Raw genomic sequence first — 23,154 nt, forward strand, 5'->3', positions numbered from 1 at the left:
CGGTTGCGCTTGTTTTCCGGTGTGAGTAAATGCGGCACCCATCGCGCCGACAGCTTTCTCTTGCCGAGTTCCCCGTGAAGAATATGATTGACTGTTCCTTCTTAAATGCCTACAGTCTCAGCTAGCTCCCGAACCTTCAATCGGCGATCTGTCAATACGAGATCATGGATTTTTTTATTGTTTTCCTCCATAGCAGCTGTTTTTGGTGCACCTGGACGTGGTTCATCAAAAACCGATGTACGGCCACGTGCAAACTCGTTGAACCGATTCTTGACGGTGGCTATCGTTGGAAAAGAGTCACCGTACACAGCATCCAAGCGGTCTTTGATTTCGATACGCTCTTTCCCATCCAAAAACAGGAATCGAATCACCGAACGATATTGCTCTTTTTCCATTTTTGTAAAACCGATCGACACGTTCGCTTCCATAGGTTGTCAAATTAAAACAAATGAAGGGATTGGAATGAAAATTAAAAAAAAATACTTAAAAAAGAATGAGCTACATTGTGGTAAACCTATTTTGAAACAATAGCGCCCCCTGGTGATGAGGCTAGGTACTTATTGAATGCACCAGGGACATCCATACACAGAACAGTTTGTGCGTGCCATTATAGAATATGTAAGTATAATAAAATTATTATACAAAAAATACGACTGCGTCGTCCTTTCGCGTTTAGTACTGCAAACTAAGCGTGTTTAGGCTGCAGTTAGACGACGAGCGCGGTGGCTGTTCAGTTATAGCAAATTTATGTTTTATTAACAAGGACGTAAAGTTGAAATTAATTTTGAGTAACTAACTGCGCGGCGGCCACGCGGCGGCCGCGCGGTGGCTGCGCGCTCGATCGTGTGGCGGCCGCGCGGCCACCGCGCAGTTAGTTACTCAAATTAATTTCAACTTTACGTTAAACTGGAAATGGTCCGGGTTCGCAGTGGCGTGGCTGAGCGCGCGGCCGCCGCGCGGTAACATTCCATGTCATAATATAAACGCGCCCTACAGTGCGCGGCCCGCGGCATCGCCCGACCCGCCGCCAGTTCCCCATCGTTTCTCTGTGCAAGTACATTCGTCGCCGTACTGTAGGAAATATTGTAATACTGTGGTTATAACCTGTACGTAAGTTTAGTGTTGATTTTAATCCAATTAGAAGATACAACGTTTGAATTAAATATATCATTTAATTCAAACTTTGTACCCTTATCAAGGACCGATGACAATACATGCAAGTACAATACTAGAATATTATATGAAACTAGCTTACCGCCCGCGGCTTCGCCCGCTTTGTTTAAAACCTAATAAATTATATAGGTACTAATTTTTTTTTGCGAAAGTAGTATACTACCTACCTAACTATACAAATTTATATTTACAAAAAAATGTAGTTGTTGCGAAATCGTTACTGAACAAAAAACATTATTGTTGGCATAAAAGTTAATTTATTTTGTTTGTTTTCCATTTTTATTTCTGTTTGTGTGGGCTTGTACAAACAAAATTTCGTCAATCCTCTCTTATATTATACAGCTTCCTTTTTATATTTCATTTAGCTTTGTCTTCTGCTTCTTCGTTGTCATTGTCTTAAAAAAATTGTTCGTTTTGTTTTTCCCAAAGAGAGGCCACCAGTTTAACGTTTTCAAAGATCTTGGCATATTCGATACGACATTCTTTCTAAAAACTCGTGATAAGTCTTCCGTTTTCCCACGTTCATTTTCCGTATTTGTTTTATTATATATTTGAATTTGAATTACACTGCCTTTGCTTGATGTTTCATCCTGTACATCGAATGTTTGTGTAAGAGGGTTGTAACTGTATGAACCGAAAATTGGTCTGGAATAAAACAAAAACCATTATGATCGTAATTGTAACTACATACCTACCTATACTTATGAACCATCATTTTTGTATATTTTGGGGTTGTGAAATAAAGATATTTTTATTAATAAAAAAAAAAACCCAAATAACTACAAGTCAATCCAATATACAATCATTATGTCCGTATACCAGAAGGCTTAGGTACAGTAGATATTATAATAATATATGAATTGTTACTGATATGATACCATATGTGCATAATGCATATCAACTACATATTTCCGAGTGAAATGCCATAAATATAAGTACCTAGTTAGTTCATAGAACATATTGTTCAATAGAGTATTAGTCTCATAAATCATAATTATAAATTACTATATGTACTCATAGAAGATGAATAAGATAATTTTAAGTTACATTTTTTCATGTGATTTTTTGTTAACAATGTAAGTAGGTAGGGGAAATACGTACAAAACGACATGTATGGACAAAATGGCATAGTCCCCTTATTTCAAAATTGGCGGGTTTTAGCTACGTCTCCGTGACTGTATCCCGTGACGGCAGCCATATTTACAATCCTGTCAGACGTTGAGCATCAATCTGACAGTTGCGCCGGACGCGGAGTTACCAGTTCAAACTTGTATCTCGCCTTCAAAAGTTTATTTTACAGGTGTTTTTTTCCTATTTTCTGGTGAGTTATTTGTTGTTATTTGTAATTATTTGTATTTAAATCGATAAACTACGCTAGTATCCAGTGATTTCGATTATGTTTATTGAAATCATAAGTTATTTTATGGAATTATGATTTTTATTTGTTTTTCGGTGAATTGTGACAAAATGACATACATACAAATTGGACAAAACGACATAGTATGCCATTTTGTCCATAGTGTTTCTGTTAACATAATTTTGATGATTTATTTTTTGGGTGTACCTAGTATTGATTTATTTATAATTTTTTAGGTGATTATTGGTGGTAATTATTGCTAAAAATAGACCAAAGGATCCACCGGCAGAAAAAAAGAGACAGGTTAAAAGAAAAATGTGTAATGAGGATGAAATAAATATTTCTGCTTCTAAAAACGCTCAGAGAAAAGAATCAGGGAAGAAATTGAGAGCATCGAGGCAGCGTAGAACTGCTCCGAAATATGATGGCTCAGGAAGCGAAGATTTAATCTCATGCGAGGCCAATGACGACGATAGTGACTGCGCTTGCATTTATTGCAATGACCTCTTTTCCAATTCTAAGCCCGGCGAAGGTTGGTTACGATGTATAACTTGTTACCTTTGGGCTCATGCGTCATGTGCTGGTGTCCCAAAGAAGACCATAGGATTTATTTGTGAACTTTGCTCTTAAAAATTTTGTATGTCATTATGTCCTTATCTTATATGTCATTTTGTCCATGCTATATGGACAAAATGGTTTTTGTTATTAGTTATAATTTTTATTATTATATATTTTATTATAGATCCTACTTAATTAATAGACTGTGTTACTGATAGTCAATGAACCTAAGATGAGTATAAACGATTGAGACTGATTATAATGCCATTAAATAAATAAATATGATTGGAAAACAAAATACCCTGTCATTTTGTCCGTACTTCCCCTAGATACTTACGGTTTAACACCTTCTTCAACAACATATCGAGGCATCTTTTCTTTTTCACTGACAATTATCCTGGAAAGTGTAAGGGCAATGGATAATAATAATTTAAGGTAAGTAGATAATAAAAAACGTAAGCATATAACACCGCATTATTTTAAGGTTTGTCATAGATCGATGTTTATAAAATCACACTGGAATTTCCTATTGTTAAATCTGTAGAAATTTTCAAAGGTAGGTACATATCGTCAAAGTTCGAAAATGAGATATTCAGATCCTTTTCGGAACAAATTCGCGGACACAGGTTCAATATTTCAGAACCATTCGTTACGCAACTCAAAAAAAATTTAAAAATTAGGGGTAATTACACAAAAGCTCCGAATATATTTAATAATGCAAACAGTAAAAACATTTTTGTTTTCAATATTTTCTATCGCGCAAGTAGGTATTCTGAGCGCGATCAAAACTTTATTTCCATTTTTATTACGTTGCAATATCAAATCAAATATTTTTTATTCATCGCAATAATATAACCTTCATAAAGCCTTCATATTATAATATAATCCACAAAAAGTAAAATTTGTTGGTTCTTTTGTAGGTAAAAGCTCTAAACATATTTAAATTTAAAATGAATATATTAAATGCCAATAGTTTAACTAAATTCATTCAATAATCCCTTTTCCATTAAAAACTGAGCTGCAGATTGAGGCAGCATTTAAAAAAGAGGGTTTTCGTTAAATCTAAGTATGTAGACGCGTGGGCGGAGTGGTAATGCGTGGGCGGAGCTTGATAGCGCTCTGTCTTCAGCCCTCTAAATCAACCCTCTGAACCTCAATACAGTTTAGATACTCGAGCCATTATCACGTTAAATGTAGTTGTAGTTAATATGACATCGGTATAGTGAAGTTTGTTTTTGTAGTTAAAATATTTCTTGCAATATGGATAATGTGAATGCAAACGTGTGCTCACTTGATGGTTCCGCGATGCCGCTCAATATTGATAGGTCACCTGTGTCTGGAAACAATTCGGATATGTTCTTATATGATGATTCGTCCATGTCCGACGGCAGTTTATACGCGAGTGATCAAGAAAATCACTCAACACCAAGAAAACGGTAAGATTCATACATGGGTCATGAGTTAACTACTTACAAATAAGCTGCGAATTTATAATTTTTCGTTGTTGCTATTTAGCTAATGTTTTATTTTTTGCCAGCAACAAGGATAACTTAGATAACATATTTTGGAAAGCGAAATGGTATGTATAATTTTATTACTTTGTCATTGGATTTAACATGAAATCAAAATAAAAGGATTTTCAATTGCATTTTTAAGTGCATTGCATATCTTCAAAAGTTCTCTCTGCCACAGCAAATTCTTGATTTATACATACCTTTTCTAACGTATCTTGTATTTATTTGTATGTTACTTAATAATTTCAGCTTCACTGCAGTTTGTCTCATCACAATCTGAAGCACGCTAGCTTTCTTAATTGATTAATTTCTACGGCTCCCAAAACCTCATATATCTGTAATTGGCCATAGTTCTGAGTGCCGTCGTCTGCACAAGCGTCGTAGCCGATGTCCCCAACAGCAGATACAACAACGGCAAGCCGCGAATCTCCGGGAGCGACGGCGGATGCAGTCCATCAACGATGCGTTCGAAGGCCTCAGAGCTCATATACCCACCCTGCCGTATGAGAAACGTCTGTCTAAAGTGGACACGCTCAAACTGGCCATTGGATACATCAGCTTTCTTGGAGAACTGGTGTGTATGACAACATTGTAAAAGTTGTTTTGTCCTGATTGTTTTTATTTTGTTGTAAAGGGATTCAAAGAAAGTAGATCATAAAAGAAAAAAATTGACAAATATAGTTTCGAAGTACAAAATAAAATTAGAATATGGGAGATATAAATGTAATAATTCTATGGTAATAATTCATTAATTACCTGGTATATTATTTTATACATCTATTCCTTGTATAATTTAATAAACAATTTGTTAATATTATCAACAGGTTCGGACGGACAGAAATTCATCAGACACAATGCTGTCGGGCGTAAGCAATACTCACAATAAGGAAGAACAAAAGAAAGTCATCGTGAGAGGTTAGTACCTAGTACTTTCTTTAGTTAGGTAATTTTTAATTAGGTAATTCGGTAAATTCTACAATCGCATTGCTCGACATATTATGCTCAATTCATCCGCACTACTGAATGCGTTTTTCACAGAATTTTCTGCCCAGAACAACAAAAATTATGGAACGGCTTGCCACCTTCGGTGTTTCCATCTGTACGATATTAATACCTTCAAAAATGAGCCTACGCGTCTCTCAAAGTCCAACAAAACAATCGCAATGTTCCCTGACGTTGCAATTTCTTATGGACGACGGTGATCACCTAACATCCAGTGCACTGACCGCTCCTTTGCTGGTTGTAGTACAAAAAAAAACTTACGCTCTTAAAACGTTATTGACATTATAATAATTATGCTTAAGTTTTTTTTTTATAACTTGCTGCTCCGGCAAACGTTGTTCTGCCCTTTTGCCCCTATTTCATGTTTTCTATCCATAATAACCTTTATTATGCCTTAGTAGGTACGTTAAAAACTATAAAAACGTTAAAATAATAATTATTATAGTAGTTACTTGAAAAAAAAGCTAAAAACACGCCTTGATAAGTACAAAGTTTGAATGATATCTGTCCGTTTAAAGTTGGTTAAAATCGAATTTAGAGAAGTCGATTACATACAAACATAGTGAAGTTAATATAAGCATGTTAAAAATAGCCGAATTGGTCGAGCCGTTCTCGAGTTTTAACAAAATTTGACGATTCACTTTTATTATATTATAGACTAGCTGTGCTCCGCGGTTTTACCCGCAGCTCAGCTCCTGTTGGTCTTATGTGGTCTTAGCGTCATGATGATAGGTATATAGCCAATAGCCTTCCTCGATAAATGGGCTATCTGACACCGAAACAATTCAAATCGGACCAGAATTTCCTGAGATTAGCGTGTTCAAACAAACAAACTCTTCAGCTTTATAATATTAGTATAGATTTTTATAAGCCGTAAAATCCGTAGCCGTAAGCCGATCATGGATGTGATGTGACCACTCTATAGGTACACATTCAATAGGGTAAAAATGTTAAATTAATTCAAAATTGGCTGAACATCTTTAAATGTTATGTTATATTTATGTGTAATTAAATTCAAAATTGGTTGTAAAACGCTATTCTGAATCTGAATTCAGAATAGCGTTTTACAACTTTGTAGATACATAATATAAGTTTTGTATAGTTTGAGCATAATATATCTGCATAAAATAATAATAGTTCCACCCAGTAGCCACACGAACGATTTTTTGTTAGATGTAATGATTCTGTAGTAATGATTAAGGTAGGTATTGTTTAAAATTACACATGTGTTGAATATGAATAGTTTTTGCAATATGTATTTTACAAATCTAAGTACTTACATACATACATGGCTTACATAGTTATCTTTCTTAATATATATCTATAAATCTCGTGTCACAATGTTTGTCCTCAATGGACTCCTAAACCACTTAAGTACTTAACCGATTATAATAAAATTCGCATACCATGTGCAGTTCGATCCAATTTGAGAGATAGGATAGGTTTTATTCCGGAAATCCCACGGGAAAGGGAACTATGCGGGGTTTTCTCTGAAAACGCGGGCGAAGCTGCGGGCGGAAAGCTAGTAATTAAAATAAAAACAAATCAAACATTTTCTTTTCTTCTCAGCAGTCTGTAAGAGATCGCTAGTAAGCGATAAGACCGCCTTATTAATCAATTTTGTATGATTGTAAATATTTCACTTGGTGTGGTATATTAAATTGAAAAATAAATAAATAAATAGGTAACTATTATGTTTAAATGGAAATAATTCTATCGTGGAATATTCGGTAAGTACCTAGCTTAGTAGTAACTAGCTTCACCTGTATTTTTAACCAACTTCAAAAAAAGGAGGATCTTCTCAATTCAGTCAGTATTTTTTTATGTTACCGACTCCTTTAGGTTCGAGTTTGACCCACTTTACACATAGTAATATTTGCAGTCTATCCAAACTTTGTACAATTTTCGGCTCGGTGACAATACAGACAATAGGTACTATAATAAATAATTAATTTTATGAGATTATTTATTTGTACCTAAGTACGTGTTGTTTAACCATACCTACTTATTATTATTTTAAAAGACACCTAATACAAATCCATCACAATAGTATTATAATACCTATAGTTGACTAACTTATCATACTATGAGATATATTCCGAGAAATCAATGATGTAAGGAGGATAGGGTTATCAATGCTACTTTTGTTTACCATAACTTAGAAATAATTAAGAAAGTGTGAACCCTATTGTTGGATCAACCGTAGGTACGGGGCGCGACCCCTGCGCTGTGCAATTTGTTTGTGCACCTTTTGATGATCGATAGCGGTTGCCGCGTTACTAATGTGCTCATTTAGATCCTGCGTTATTTCTAATGATGCGTGATCGTAAATAAAGGAATAGGTTTTAGTGCAATATGCAAAAGAAATACAGTATTATTGGATCTGGGAATAAACTATAGAGACAGAAGAAAGAGTTCCTTGTTGTATTATCTACTAATTTATCTCGTTAGTATCCTCATTTCACGCTTTAATGCAATAATATGTGGATGCACAATTAATTTAACCCATTGAGCCCCAAGCGGCCCGATCGGTCCACGACACAATAGATTTTCTATTGTGTCTGGAATCAGTAATTTAACGAGAAACCAATGAAATTTGGTCGGATAATCTTTTACTAAAAAAAATTGAAAGATCTCCGAGTTATCCGAGAAAAATCGGATTGTTTACGTGTACCTACTGGCTATAAGATACAGCAATTGATCGAGTCAAACGTATGGCTACCTATATAGAGATATGCACGTTTTTATTATATTGATAGCACGTGAATAATATTGCGTGTGATAAGCGCTAGAATGAATATGGTCCAGGTGACACCGCGCCGGGTTCCCACGGTACATCGCGTGGTCATCGATGGGATACAGGAATACACGTCAATTAAATTATATTCCCCCATATATACGAGATGGCCATTGAGATAAATTCATCTGCTTTTTTAAAAAAAAATAGGAATCTTTTATAAATGAACTAACGAAGTAACAAGACGATGTTATCAAAATTGAAACTTCAAAATATGTTCATTGCCTTTGATATTGTGTAGTCAATTCAATAGTCATCCCAAAATTAATTGTAAAACATAAAATGATCATTTCTATTTTCTGAATATCGAGTAGATAAGTACCTATCTGGTGTATTATGTATTATGACTTAGATAGTCTATCAATAACAATTACCTACTATCACAGATCTATACATATAATAAAATCGTAGGAAAGTCAAAACTGTACATTGAATATTTTTTTAAAAGAATCCCACCAAAAACATTTTCATGTAAAATGTTGCCAAGACGAGCCCATTTATGACTCGCACTGTCAAAAAGTTATCAGATCTCATGTAGAGCGAAGCTTCTAACACTACACGCCCTAACTCTACAAGGCCTAACTTCACAAACTCTACACCTTAGTCAAAATATGTGGCTTGGCCATTTCGCTACATTCACATCGGCGTAAGGTGAAAAATTAATTCACTGTGCATTACTTTTGTGTTATACAATAGTTCTTGTAGTAACGAACGGCCAAGCCACATATTTTGACTAAGGTGTAGAGTTTGTGAAGTTAGGCCTTGTAGAGTTAGGGCGTGTAGTGTTAGAAGCTTCGCTCTACATGAGATCTGATAACTTTTTGACAGTGCGAGTCATAAATGGGCTCGTCTTGGCAACATTTTACATGAAAATGTTTTTGGTGGGATTTCATTTCTTTTTGTAAGTTGTTTGTAACAAAATTTTATAAGTATGTCGATTAAAGTTTTAATTTTTTTTTAACAAGGAGTACCTATACATATATCATTAGCACTAAAAAACACAAACTGGGATATTCTCGGGATGAGTGAAGTGAGAAGAATAGGAGAACACATTGTCGCACATCCAGATTTCTTGCTATATCATATAGGAGAGACCCCAGGACAATATGGTGTGGGATTTTTAGTAAAGAAATATCTAACAAAGCACATAAAAGGTTTTTATGGTGTATCAGAGCGCATTGCATTATTGAATCTAGAACTGCCAGACTACAAGGACCCATGGACAATTATTCAAGTATACTCACCCACAGAACAAGCAGATATTGAAAAAATTTACCAGTTTTATCACGATTTGAACAAAACTTTACAGACACATGCCCACAAAAATATAATTGTGATGGGTGACTTCAATGGACAAATTGGTGAACGCCAGCAAGAAGAGGACAAGATTATAGGTCCCTACACATACAACTCAAAACCTAGAAGCAGAAATGGAAAAATTCTCTTGGACTTTGCAATGGAAAATAACCTTACCATATTAAATACTGTCTTCAAGAAAAAGAAAAATAGAATGTGGACCTGGCTGTCACCCGATGGCAAATCAAAAAACCAAATCGACTTTATAATGACTAATAAACAAAAATTTTTCTTGGACATAAATGTCATCAACAACCTCAATTTCAACACTAATCACCGTATGGTCAGGGCTGAACTGAATTCATCTCAACCAAAGAATTCCAGACCAAGAACAAGCCCAGGGATTCTAAAAATCAATAAAAACAATATAGGAGAAATAGCCAACTCACTCAACTCGAAACTTAAGGAATACAGTATAGAAACAAAAGGCGCTGAAATGCAAGAGAAATACACTTGGCTAGAAAGAGCAATAACCACTAGTACCATAAAACTTAGAAACAAGAAAGATTCCCCTGATAAGTGGATGTCCAGCAAAACTGTCAACCTCCTTGGACAAAGAGCAGACCTAATAAATGCAAAAAGCACAGAAAAAAACAGGAAAGAAATTGCCCGAGTTAGTAAAGAAATAAAAGAGAATATAAGGAAAGACAGGAGGAAACGTCGAATGGAAACAATAGAGAGACATATTAGACGCACAGGAGGAATAAAAAAGGCATACAAAGAATTAACTAATAAGAAGGAATGGATTGTAAAGATGGAGGAAAACAGTGGAGCGAGAAAGTTTGATAGACACGAAATCCTTAAGATTGCTACTGATTATTACACAGAATTGTACAAATATAAAACAAATGAAAGAGAAATTGAACTCCCAGATAACGAATCGATACCTTACATCATGTTGGAAGAGACTGAAAAAGCTATTGACACACAAAAACTTGATAAAGCTCCAGGGCCAGATGGCATAACAAATGAAATACTAAAGTTGACCAAAGCAATCATGACACCAATTTTAACCGATATTTTCAACAATGTAATAAACACTGAAATGATCCCAAAACAATGGACTGAATCCACCATTATCCTTATATTCAAAAAAGGAAATCATTGCGACATAAGAAACTACCGTCCCATCAGCCTAATGTCTAACATTTACAAGATCTTTGCAAAGGTTATTTTGGGAAGAATAAGTAGGAAACTAGATGAGCAACAACCAATAGAACAGGCAGGTTTCCGCAAAGACTTCTCAGTACTAGACCACATCCATACTGTAAGACAAATCATAGGAAAATACACTGAATATCAGCTTACATACTACATAGCTTTCATAGACTACAGCAAAGCATTTGATTCTCTGATACACTCAAAAATCTGGGAAGCATTAAAGGAGCTAGGAATAGAGCACAACTATATTAGAATTATCAGAAACATATACAAAGACAGTTCGGCTTGCATACAACTAGAAAAGGAAGGGAATAGGTTTCAAATACAAAAAGGTGTGAGACAGGGCGATCCCCTCTCACCAACACTCTTCCTGGCAGTACTGGAAATGATCTTCAGGAATATGAAATGGATAGACATGGGCATAATGATAAATGGCCGCACGCTGACGCACCTAAGATTCGCGGATGATATTGTATTATTTGCAAAAACACCAGAGGACTTAAGCAAGATGATAAATGACCTAGCATCTGAAAGTGCGAAGGCGGGATTAAAGCTAAATCCGGACAAAACCAAAATTATGACCAATGGCAAAAAATACCCGGTAGCACTGGAACAAAAACAAATGTCATATGTTGAAGATTACATCTACCTCGGCCAACTAATATCCCCAGAGGACAACGAAAGCAAGGAAGTTGATCGAAGAGTTGTGAATGGCTGGAAAAAGTATTGGTCTCTTAAAGAAGTAATGAAAGACAATAACCTACACATTTCAACTAAAGCTAAACTATTCAACACATGCATCCTACCTGTGCTGACATATGGAAGTGAAACGTGGGCTCTACCAAAAAACATAACAAATAAACTCCGCATCTGTCAAAATTCCATGGAAAGAAGCATGACTGGCATCAAAAGAAAAGACAAAATAAAGCAAAGCAGCATCAGATACAAGACTAAGGTCCAGGACATAACACTGAAGATAAGAAGGCAAAAGTGGAAATGGGCGGGGCACATGATCAGGGGTAAAGAAAAATGGAGCAAAATAACTACACAGTGGTACCCAAGAGAAGGAAAGAGAAAGAGAGGTAGACCACAAAAAAGATGGGACGATGACATCAAACAGGTAGCGGGCACAACTTGGGGTAGAGTGGCCATAGAAAGGCCCGAATGGAAGAGATTGGAGGAGGCCTTTGCCAACTGGCAAACGGACACGCAGAGATGGATCAAACCTACCATATATAATACATACATGAGTCTGATCAAGGGCTAATAATAATAAAACCTATACATATATATATCTAGGGGAACCAAGTTTTAGATTATTAGATTAGACCTCTAGCGTCATCAAAATTTAATTTAAAATTACAGGTCTCATACAAACTCCCATCCCCTAGTTTAAGGGGTTGGGGGATGAAAGTTACAAGTTTTATAATTTTTTTGTTGTTTGTGTGCTAATACTAGCTTACATACAAAATTTCAGCTTTCTAGGACATTAGGAAATACCTTAAGAATTTTGATGATCATCAGTGAGTCAGTGACGAAATTAGCGTTTTTTAGATATAAATAAAATCTGAAGTATAAAAGCTAATGTAATTAAAACTTAATATTTTCAATAAGTCCGCTATTGGCAATATATCCCGAAAATTTTGTTGATCTAGCATAATCCAAACCCAAGTTATGAGGGTTCAAAAAAACGTCGAAGCGCTTCGAGAAAAGGTAGGTAGTGCCCGTGCGCTTCGCTTGTTCGCTTTGCTCGTCTTGGCGGGGGCACTACCGTGCCCCCAGATACTTGGGTCGTGATCTATAATCGATATAGAAGCCAAAAACATAGTTTTTAGAATTTTTGTCTGTTTGTCTGTTTGTCTGTTTGTCTGTTTGTCTGTTTGTCTGTATGTTTGTCTGGGCTAATCTCGAAAAATACTGCATAGATTGACTTCAAATTTTGCATGAATATTACTAACAGGTCGGGTGAGGCTATAGGCTACATATTATCAAGCTATCACCTACGGGGGAGGAGCTGTGAACCTTTATTTTTCTTACATATTCCGTGTACTACGACAGCGTACAATCTAAAGACTCATGTTTAAATGTTGTTTTTGAGTAAGCCATGCTATTATCTACCTTTACACTATAAAAACTACGTCATTTATGTAATTTTGGCAGAGAAACAGTTAAATGAATCTTAGCAGTATAAAGACAAATTTGAAACAGCGCCATCTATAGCCAGTGTTATAAAAATCAAACACACATTAACTATTGGAAATTAATAATTAAATGACGCATATATAAATGTTGTTTGACAATATCTAGATTGAAACTATAAAAATTATGCCATTTAAGTAACTTGGGAAGAGAAACATAGTTTAAAGAATGTAAGTTGTATAATGTTAATTTTGTAACAGCGCCATCTATGAGATTTCGTAAAAATCAAATCAATTTACATGTTAACACTACTGAATACACTGTTGAAAATTAATAATTTAAATATAATCATGTTATTTATTTAACTCTTTAACCCATATCTTCCCTTCCCTATAAGGTATATTTCGTGTAAATAATAAATATACTACATTTTTTTAAAGTGAGGGTAGATGTTTATTATTTTAAGTAAAACTAGACACCATTATCTACAGTAATTAATCTAATATTGATTGTGTTCATTAGTTACAATTTTAAAAATCTTCGTGTTTTATAAATTTACTAGCTTACCGCCCGCGGCTTCGCCCGCTTTGTCTAAAACCTAATAAATTATATACTAAAACCTTGCTCTTGAATTAGTCTATCTATTTAAAAAACCGCATCAAAATCCGTTGCGTAGTTTTAAAGATTTAAGCATACAAAGGGACATAGGGACAGAGAAATCGACTTTTGACTATTGAATGCCATAAAACCAAAAATATCAAATGCAATCTTAGTGTTTTGTGAATTTTCACCGTCATGCGTTCCCACTAAAGGTAAGTTGTTACATACAGGTATTTATTTTTTTATAATGATAGCAATTCATGTGTTTTGTTGGTATTATTCTTTTATATATGACTTTTACAAGATTTTGAGGTGCATTGGGAACAGTAGTTTTTGATAAAATTTTATTTGTAAGTAGCTTTTTTTATAGATTTACAGTTAACTTTTGATTTTTTTATTTACAGATTCAATGCTCATAAAATTATATCGCCTTTGGAAGACGATTTCTGCTGACAATTTTACAACACCACTTGAAAATTGATGATTTGATGATAAAGATAGTGGCAGCGAGGATTAAGTGGAAATTAGTAATCATCCGCTTCGTTAATTTTTGACTGAAGTTAATGTCCAACGTCCAATGGTTCAATCATTGATCAGTATCAATAATAGTGTTAATCATAATGGTTCAATCATTGGAAGTATCTCGGGAAATTTTGGAGGATATTTTTCAGGAAGGAGAGGAGGGGCAGCCAGCCACATATCAAACTACTACGTTTTAGTACCGAAAAAATGTTATTGCCAAATGAAACGTAAATTTTGCACTCACAACTGTACAAGTAATGTTTTTATTTTGACTTTGCGGTTATCTGATTATAATATTTATCGTTATGGCTATCGAGGTACCGACCGGGACCGTACTGGGATCAGAGTACATGATATACAGTTCATCATCCAGGATTGCTAAGAGCATTTTCACACTGAAAAAGATGTTTTCTTTGAATCGTAGTTGCTTCATTTATTTATTTTTAATCATTTTACATAACTAATATGTTTTATATTTTATAAATATATCATTTTCATTATTTATAAATAAAATGGATCCAACATAACTTTGTTGTGTATCATTTCTCTATTAATAACCCATAGGCATATTTTCCGAGCGCCCCATTTAAGTTGCGGTCCTGAAATTATAAAAAATTTATGTATACTTTTGCCAAATATGTATAAGCTCATTGCTCAAGCTCATTTTTACATAAAAATAACAAAAACTAAACTACTAAATAAAATAAATTATGTAAAGATTTTATAAGAAAACACAGTATATTTATTAGGAGACGGTGATCTCTTCCAGGCAAAAGATATTCATCAGCTCAATAAAATTGAATAGTATGTTGTTAGTTATTCTTTAGATTCACAATTGTATTGAGCATTTCCGCATGCAAGTTATTTCAAGTAGTATAGTAGTTTAGATATATCATAGTTTTGACACATTAAAGTTCCAACAAAACCCTCAAATTTTTGAGCAGAGTTGAGCAAGATAATTTGAAAAATGTGCCGTGTTAAGTATTATAGAAAAGGTTAGTTCGTTGGTAATTATTATTTCTTCTTCATTTACATGTTGTTAGTAAAAATAAACTTTGACTAACAGTCAAAGTATATTTTAACTAATACTACTTAATACTAACTATTATACTTATGTTCAGTATTTATCTGTATTATTTTTGCTTGGTAATTAATATATTTTCCTGTCGTATACTTAATTATAAACATAAGTTTGATGTGTTATTAGCTGGATTTATTGAAGTGAAAACTTTTTTAGCGGCGTTGGGTATAAAATCTTAAACTCGCGTCAGGACACGTGACCATCGAAAAAGCGTAAGACGGATGTTAGTTTTTTTTTAGCCCTTATATTCCATGCGTAAGACAGATACCTACCATTCCAAAATATCAAACATGCTGAACGTTAATAATCAAGTTTTCACTTCTGCCGGCACTCCCGGAGTGCAACCCGTCTTTTTTTTACACACTCACAGACTTATAATATTTTATGTTAAAATAGTGTTAATCATATTAATATTTTTTCACAATTAAAAATATTTCCTTTTTTCTGATGGTGATGTTATGAGGACCATATTCGGTCCTCATATCATTAAAAATCTGTGCGAAAACTATAAACACTTGTGAGGCCCTCACGGCAGTCACGGATGAATTCTACAGATACCCGTGGCCCTGTCGTTGATGCGGCTCGACGGAACACAGTGGGGTTTTGGTCGGTAGGAATCCGACATAACCCACGGCCTCTTCCCCGGAGGCCGTGGGTATCTACTATCTATGCAAGATTTCCCCACTAAAAAAAAAGGCCCTCACGGCAGATCGGGGCGGTCTGACGCGAAGTGGGGACAGCGTTGTCACTGTATCGCTTTTGCAACGCTTTTCAACAGACTTATTCGATAGTTCAGTTTTGTGTTAAGACCGCTGTGACAACCAACCCGTGAGACAAACAAACCCGGTTTCCCCTATTATCCCGTTAGACCGAAACCCTCACTGAGAGGGAATTACGTCTCACTACTGATCACGACAGTCATATATATATATATATATATATATAGTCATATATATCATATCATCTCGAGAATCTGAAACTTTACTCAATATGAAGACCGTTTGACAAATGATAGGGTGTATCATAATATTATTCGATCTCTTGAAGATGAACATGAGCATAAGCAATGACTAGAGTAGGGACGCGAATATTACAATTATTTGAGACAAGAACGATTAATATTTGTTTAATGAAAGATTAAGAATTGAAATTATTCAGTCTCTGAAAACGGACGAATAGCGAGATATGGCCCGTCTTACTGCAGACGATTTCGTCATAGTCTTGATGACTTAGAGGTAAACAATCTACGAATTCGGTGGTGTGGTCCGACAAATATAAAAGTGGGTTTGCTTATAACCTCACAATTTATTACAGATCATCTTCTGTATAGGCGATATTAACGTAGTATGTTCTTTGCATGCTTTACATGCTTTAAAGTGGAGTAAGGAGACGGCTTTCGTTTGAAGATACACCGGAACCTTTGAAATCACTACTTTTAGAGGAACATACTGTGCAATCTAAACTGTTATTAGACAATATTCGCTCTTATAGTAGTGCGTTTCAAATGATCCTTTGGTGCTCAATAATTATCAGAAGGTCCTTTCATGCTTACTTTTAAGATACAAGGTCAAGTTTACCATTTGATAAGATCCCTTTTGCCTGAAGGCCAACCTAAGTTTGTTTAAATATATTTTGTATTCGACTACAACGAATAGTGGAATACAAGAAATCAATATTTCTCAAATTTAAAACTGAACTCATTTCACAATTATTTTAGAACAGGTTAATTCGTATGTATGCAGTTTTAAATCGACATTAGAAGCTTTTCCTCAAGATGGTGATATCGGCACTCAGGAACTCCCTGGACGTGTTATAACGCCCAGGCCACAGTATTACAATTTTTCCTACAGTAGAGCAACGAATGTATTTTCGCATAGCAACGGAGGGGAACTCGCGGGGGGTCAAGTGACGCGGGCCACGTACCACAAACATGCTTAGTTTGTGGTACCGAGCGCGAAAGAAAGTCATCGTGTTTTTAGTAAAGTTACTATGTATACTGACGTAATTTAATACTTAGGTACATATTCTATAATGGTGCGCTCAAACTGTTAATCTACATTTAATTTAGATTATTATTTGAAATACTAAGTAATGTAGAATTTAAATCTCATTCATTCATGTTGTCTTTAGATTTTAAGATTTTCTTATTAGTGTTCAATTTTAATGTAGTTAAATTTTATAACAGACAATAATTAAGAACATTCAAAAATAAAGTGTCACGTATTTTTTTTAAACGACGAATGACGAAAAACGACGTAATCGCGGACGAAGTCGCGGGCAACAGCTAGTAATATTATAATACTATATTAGTATAATATGTATCTAATTATTGTACAGTTTATAGCTCGTTTTTATTAGGTATATAAATAAACATAGTGTTTATGAGAACATTATTATAATTTATAATTCATTCATCGCCGTTTCTCACTTAGGTAATCCAGGTAGGTAGCATATTTATATACTACCTAGGTATTATTCTACATTAGTATTTCAATTTGCAGTGCAGCTGACACAATGAAAAACACAAATTGTGCATCACAAATAATGTAAACAAGGGTGTCAGATGAAGTACTCTTGCGAATCACGCCATAGCAAATTGTGTTCTCCCTTTAAGTGCAGAGGCGGGGTGTATTGGATTACTATTAAGCTCTCCACACCCTTTACAATATGTCTATTAACACAGCTTAAAGATGCCTATACTATTGATTAATTATGTAATAATTACCTATACTCATATGATCATATCGCTACAATAAATTACTATAAGATTTGATAGTGTGTTCCTGGTACTTATGAATCAGCAGATAGTATTATTTTGGGTAGGTATGTCATAATGTCTTTAAAGGACAATTATTTATATATTCTCGTTATTTGTATAATAGTGCTTATATACACATCAACAAAGTCTAGGGATATTTGGTATTGCATCAAATATCTCAAAATCTATGGAGAATTTTGTGATTTTGTATAAATGGACGAATTATAGGTTATCTTATGGTCTTTAATAAAAAATATTTCATGATTTTTTTTTTTTTTTTTTTTATTGATTTTTCTTACTAAGGTGGAAACTTGGATGATAAGGATTTTCATTTCTTGTCAGAAAACTATAAATTTAGTGCCTCAGCCTCAGCCCCCGGAATCACAGACACAATAGAAAATCTATTGTGTCTATTCCCGATCGGGCCGCTCGGTGGTCAATGGGTTAGACTAAAATTGGATTTTTTTTTTGCTATAGCTATTATCTAATTATCATAATGTCAGCATTAACATTAATTTATCAAAATTCTTCCATTTACAAAATCACAAAATTCTCCATAGAATGTATTATGTAAGATAGTATTTGATGCAATACCAATAACCAAATATCCCTAGACTTTGTTGATGTGTGTATTTTGTGTTATAAATAAATAAACTGAAGATCGCTAGTTTGTCCCCGTTTAAGTTTTATTCTTAGGACTTTTTAAATCGATTAATTAATTATAATTAGACCGTTAAATATTTATATAAACGGGAATCGCACTGTACACTGTATCCATAATGCCATAACTTCATTCTATTGTTGTTTTGTAAGTATTCATATTTTCTTACTTTATGGACTATTCGATTATGCGGCGTCATTTGTTTCCCTATCATAAAAAATACACAAAGGGGTGACTAGGCCACGATTCATGCCAAGTGCGCACCGCATAATCTTTTTTTCAATTACTAAAAACACCTTATCGAAATGTAATGTAGGATTTACACATAGATTATCGTGCACGTGCGCCGACGCTCATGGCGCCTTTCGACACTTCATAATATTATTATCACATTATTATGCATTGAAAATGTTCATGTAAATAAATACTTTATTCCAGATTAGCTGAATATAAAATCTTTTCAGGTTACATATTAATAAAAAAGTAATAGTTAAATTGACTCTGACTGCTGACAATCAATAGTTTGTTTTCGATTTTCATAAATTGATTTCTTGTGATTTTTTTGTGAATTACTTATATTATTTTATGTATAATAAAATAGTAAATTAATTCATTGATAAAAGGCTTTTAGTTGCAATGCCTATTAAAATACTACTAGCACGTCAAATATTCGATGCTACCGGAATTCCTACGGTCGAAGTAGATATGGTGACCGAATTGGGTTTGTTTCGGATCGGTGTTCCTTCAACTGATATGAAAAAAATTGCAGAAGCAGTGCAGTTGCGGGATAACAACCCTTCTGAGTACTTCGGTATGGGCGTATCATCAGCTGTGAAGAACATCAATACTATTATTGCTCCAGAGCTCATAAAACAAAATTTGGAAGTAACCATGCAGAAAGAAATAGATCAGTTCATGATCGCACTCGATGGCACTGAAAACAAATCTAGACTCGGGTCTAATGCTATTATGGCCGTTTCACTCGTTGTCGCCAAAGCGGGAGCTGCCAAAAAAGGAGTTCCTTTATACAGACATATTTCAGACATGGCTGGCGTCACGAGTATCATATTGCCCGTGCCACATTTAGTTATTTTGACTGGAGGTATCCTCGCTTCAAATGGGCTTCCATTTCAAGAATACATTATCATGCCCACAGGTGCTTCTTCGTTTGCGGAAGCTATGCGCATAGGTACTGAAATATACCTCTACGTTAAAAATATCATCAAAACGAAATATGCTGTCGAGTGTACGTATGTAAGCAATTCCGGGGGTTTTGCAATTCCTCTAGAAAGCCACAGAGATGCGTTATTATTTTTAACAGATGCCATAAAGCAATGCGGATTTGTTGGTAAGGCAGAGATTGCTATTAACGCGTCCGCCTCCGATTTATTCAAAGATGGAGCTTACGACTTGGAATTTAAAAACCCGAATTCAAATCCCCAAGAATATATGTCGTCGGATAAATTAGCCGAGGTGTATTTAGACAATATGAAAGAATTTCCCGTGTGTTCTGTAGAAGATGGTTTCGATTATGACGACTGGGCAGCGTGGTCAACATTGTCAGGGCGTACACAGTCGCAGATATTTGGCAATGACCTTACGCAAACAAATTTGCGCAGGGTCGGCTTGGCCGTTGAAAAGAAGGCCGGAAATGCAATTGCACTGAGAATAAATCAGGCCGGTACACTAACAGAAGTAATTGAGGCGTTTAAGTTGTTAAAGTCAAATGGATTCGGTGTCGTTGTGTGTGATCGATGGGGAGACACCGATGATTTATTTTTAGCCGATCTTGTTGTCGGGTTATCAGCAGGCCAGGTAAAATGTGGAGCTCCGGCGCGAGGTGAACACATTGGAAAATATAATCAAATCCTCAGAATCGAGGAGGAATTGGGAGCTTTATCGAAATATGCCGGCAAAAATTATCGAGTACAGGCATAACTAATAAATTATCTTATTTCTTATAACGTCTCTCCTTCAACTCTATAATATTTGATGTAGAACTTTAAAATCAAATAACATCATCAATGACATAATATGCGGCATGGTGAAATACCCAAAATTACAATTAATAATTTATGGAATACCAAAATAAGCGACAAGCGGTCTAATCACAGGAAATACTCATTATTCGTATTGTAATATAGTCTAAACTGTTATTAATGCACTTGTAGAAACGTGTGTGATTAGGGTTGTCACCGCTACATTATCTAGCTATACTTTATATTATTTTCAAAGTAAAGAGTTGCGGAGAATTCATCGTTCTTTTTATTTAATATTAGTTAAGTAGTTATTTGATATTTCTGAAAAATAATTTTAATTTATAATTTTTAAGTTCTAACCGTACGCATAACTTTAATTAGGTAATAAATTGTATACCTATAGTATTACATTTTTATATCTTCTATCTATTAAAATTTAAAACATAAGGAAATAGATAGCTGCAAATAAGTATAATTAAAGATTATTTTTCTTTATAAAGAAGTTCTGAGTAAATTAATTGTTATCAATGATTCCATCTAATGTCATAGGTCAACCCTATCTTGCGATATGGCCAAGGGGCATAACAGCGCGCACGTGTGCCACCCCACGACACAGGGATAGCACCCTATTTACCGCATTCGCGAGAGTTTAGTTAGCCCCCAGGGATTGTTTACGCTCTCCGGAATAATTGTAGATAAATAAAACTTATGTTAACGCTGAGGGTTATAAGCGATTTTAGATACAATTAAGTGTTTCTTGATAACAGATTAGTCTATGAATCAATAAATCTTGGTCTTTCTAACGTGAACTTGGTCTAATTTAATAACTATAGGAAAAGCTTTTTCAAAAAAGTTTGTACATATATTAATTTCTTTTTCTTTTGTAAATTCCTCTATTTCGTTTCGCTGATAGTCGACCAATTGACAATAAAAAAAAAAACAAAGGATATAGGTACCTAATGTAATAATAGTATGTTTCATAGTTAAAAAAACGTACAAACGTATCGAAGGCGCCGATACTTTTATAAATATTTTTACTTTTTAAAACCCTTGAACCTAATTGAATGAACAACAATTATTGATTCATAAGCGTGTAGGTACATAGTACACATAGATAATAGATTTATCTTTTCAGGTAGCAATTTCCAAGCACACTCCTTGTCTTGGTCGCGCCGTGGCGAGCGTCCTCCGGGTGCAACACTTCACGCCAAGATATGGGTCCCAGAGGACCCCAGAGTTTTTAATAGTTCTACGAACATCCTCGATAAAGAGGAATTAAGATAAGCCTGTTCGCTATTGATGCGTTGAAATAAAATCCTCTTTATATTAAATCACAATAATGTTCTCAAAATAGGTATCTGGTATACAGGGTGTAATCGTTAAGTGTGCACAGGCGATTACCTATTTCGTAACTATTACAGATAACAAAAAACTTTAAACTGATATCGAAAGTATTTATTATTTATTATTTTATTCTTTATTGAACATAATATACCAACATAAATAAGCTATACTATAATTGAATACAATGAAAACACATGTGCCGTACATACGTACTAAAAGGCGGCCTTATTGCTCAAAAGCAATCTCGCACTCACTTCGCAAATATAAGGGAAAGATCATTTAGAAACTTTATATAGAGCTCCTCATTGTATTGTACAATGAGGACGTCACTTCCAAAATCTGCTATGAATACAAAATGTATGGGAAATCAAATGTATGGGAGCGTTTAATGTAACATTTTTGGATATTTCTCTATTTATTTTTAAAAAATTCATTACGGCTATTTTACTCATTAGTACCTAAGTACTTTCGATATCAGTTTAAGGTTTTTTGATATCTGCAATAGTTACGGAATAATCGCTTGTGCACACTTAACGATTACACCCTGTATATGATATTATAACATTTATGTATCTAGTTGACTGGGGGCCTCATTAATTACCTATTATTCTAATTACGCTGTATTGTGGTATATAGTATCGAATAATAGTGATGAAGCAAAAAATAATGTATTTATTTATATCGACGAATAGCAATTGTAGCTCGCTGTATGAATTTATAATGCTATCGTGAAAATAATATATTTTTGAGTACTTAGCAATATCATGCAGAGTAGAGACATGACAGAGCACAAGACTCATGCTTATATTTATATACCTAGACGTGGAAGTTTAACGTAGAGGTACATGGCAAGTTTAGTTACCGTTAGCTATGCCCAGTAGTTCTGAATCCGATGACGAGATTGTAAATTGTTAATTGCAAGTGGTTTTGTATATAGGTATTACGTAGGTACATTATACATATATATTCATAGATAGGGAATAGTGATTATTCGAGTAGACCCTCCGCCCTATATGTAAAGCTAGGTTACATCAATATGTTTTACGTAAAAGTTATAACAGACCTATAGAAAGTAGGTACATAGGTAGGTACAGGAATACGCTATTTAAAAAGGAAAGATAATAAAACAAATTAATAATAGGTATTCACGGT

The 23,154-nt window shown here is 34.5% G+C and overlaps 3 protein-coding genes across 4 annotated transcripts; 2 read left to right on the forward strand and 1 right to left on the reverse strand.

The window, feature by feature from the left end:
• Positions 1-1,439: 1,439 nt before the first annotated feature.
• Positions 1,440-4,463, reverse strand: LOC123705107. 2 transcript variants are annotated; one of them, XR_006753259.1, is made up of 3 exons: positions 4,380-4,463; positions 3,426-3,485; positions 1,440-1,818 (listed from the first exon to the last, which is right to left on the reverse strand). XR_006753259.1 is itself a non-coding variant. In XM_045653730.1 (3 exons), exons 1-3 carry the CDS (start codon positions 3,820-3,822, stop codon positions 1,524-1,526), a joined length of 399 nt encoding a protein of 132 aa, XP_045509686.1. In that variant the 5' UTR covers positions 3,823-3,863; the 3' UTR covers positions 1,440-1,523. The 2 variants fall into 2 exon arrangements, 1 of the variants encoding a protein (XP_045509686.1); XM_045653730.1 differs by lacking the exon at positions 4,380-4,463 and adding an exon at positions 3,779-3,863.
• LOC123705105 (pancreas transcription factor 1 subunit alpha) lies at positions 3,995-22,434 on the forward strand. The gene is made up of 4 exons (XM_045653729.1): positions 3,995-4,524; positions 4,954-5,176; positions 5,427-5,517; positions 21,794-22,434. Exons 1-4 carry the CDS (start codon positions 4,349-4,351, stop codon positions 21,940-21,942), a joined length of 639 nt encoding a protein of 212 aa, XP_045509685.1. The 5' UTR covers positions 3,995-4,348; the 3' UTR covers positions 21,943-22,434.
• Positions 19,266-20,882, forward strand: LOC123705104 (enolase-like). Its single transcript, XM_045653728.1, has one exon. The coding sequence runs from the start codon at positions 19,316-19,318 to the stop codon at positions 20,615-20,617; it is 1,302 nt and encodes a 433-aa protein (XP_045509684.1). The 5' UTR covers positions 19,266-19,315; the 3' UTR covers positions 20,618-20,882.
• Positions 22,435-23,154: the final 720 nt, after the last annotated feature.

Source organism: Colias croceus, chromosome Z (assembly GCF_905220415.1).
Source record: "Colias croceus chromosome Z, ilColCroc2.1".
Taxonomy (NCBI): Eukaryota; Metazoa; Arthropoda; class Insecta; order Lepidoptera; family Pieridae; genus Colias; species Colias croceus.

What these genes read in the sequence shown, in the direction of transcription:
- LOC123705107 (XM_045653730.1), bottom strand. Translation starts at nt 3,822, where the DNA reads ATGTTTTTACTGTTTGCATTATTAAATATATTCGGAGCTTTTGT. An exon ending in AATATATTCGGAGCTTTTGT is followed by an intron (nt 3,486 to 3,778) that starts GTAATTACCCCT and finishes TACACTTTCCAG; the next exon opens with GATAATTGTCAGTGAAAAAG. An exon ending in GTTGAAGAAGGTGTTAAACC is followed by an intron (nt 1,819 to 3,425) that starts GTAAGTATCTAG and finishes GTTTTATTCCAG; the next exon opens with ACCAATTTTCGGTTCATACA.
- LOC123705104 (XM_045653728.1), top strand. Translation starts at nt 19,316, where the DNA reads ATGCCTATTAAAATACTACTAGCACGTCAAATATTCGATGCTACCGGA.
- LOC123705105 (XM_045653729.1), top strand. Translation starts at nt 4,349, where the DNA reads ATGGATAATGTGAATGCAAACGTGTGCTCACTTGATGGTTCCGCGATG. An exon ending in TCAGCTTTCTTGGAGAACTG is followed by an intron (nt 5,177 to 5,426) that starts GTGTGTATGACA and finishes TATTATCAACAG; the next exon opens with GTTCGGACGGACAGAAATTC. An exon ending in AAAGAAAGTCATCGTGAGAG is followed by an intron (nt 5,518 to 21,793) that starts GTTAGTACCTAG and finishes TTATCTTTTCAG; the next exon opens with GTAGCAATTTCCAAGCACAC.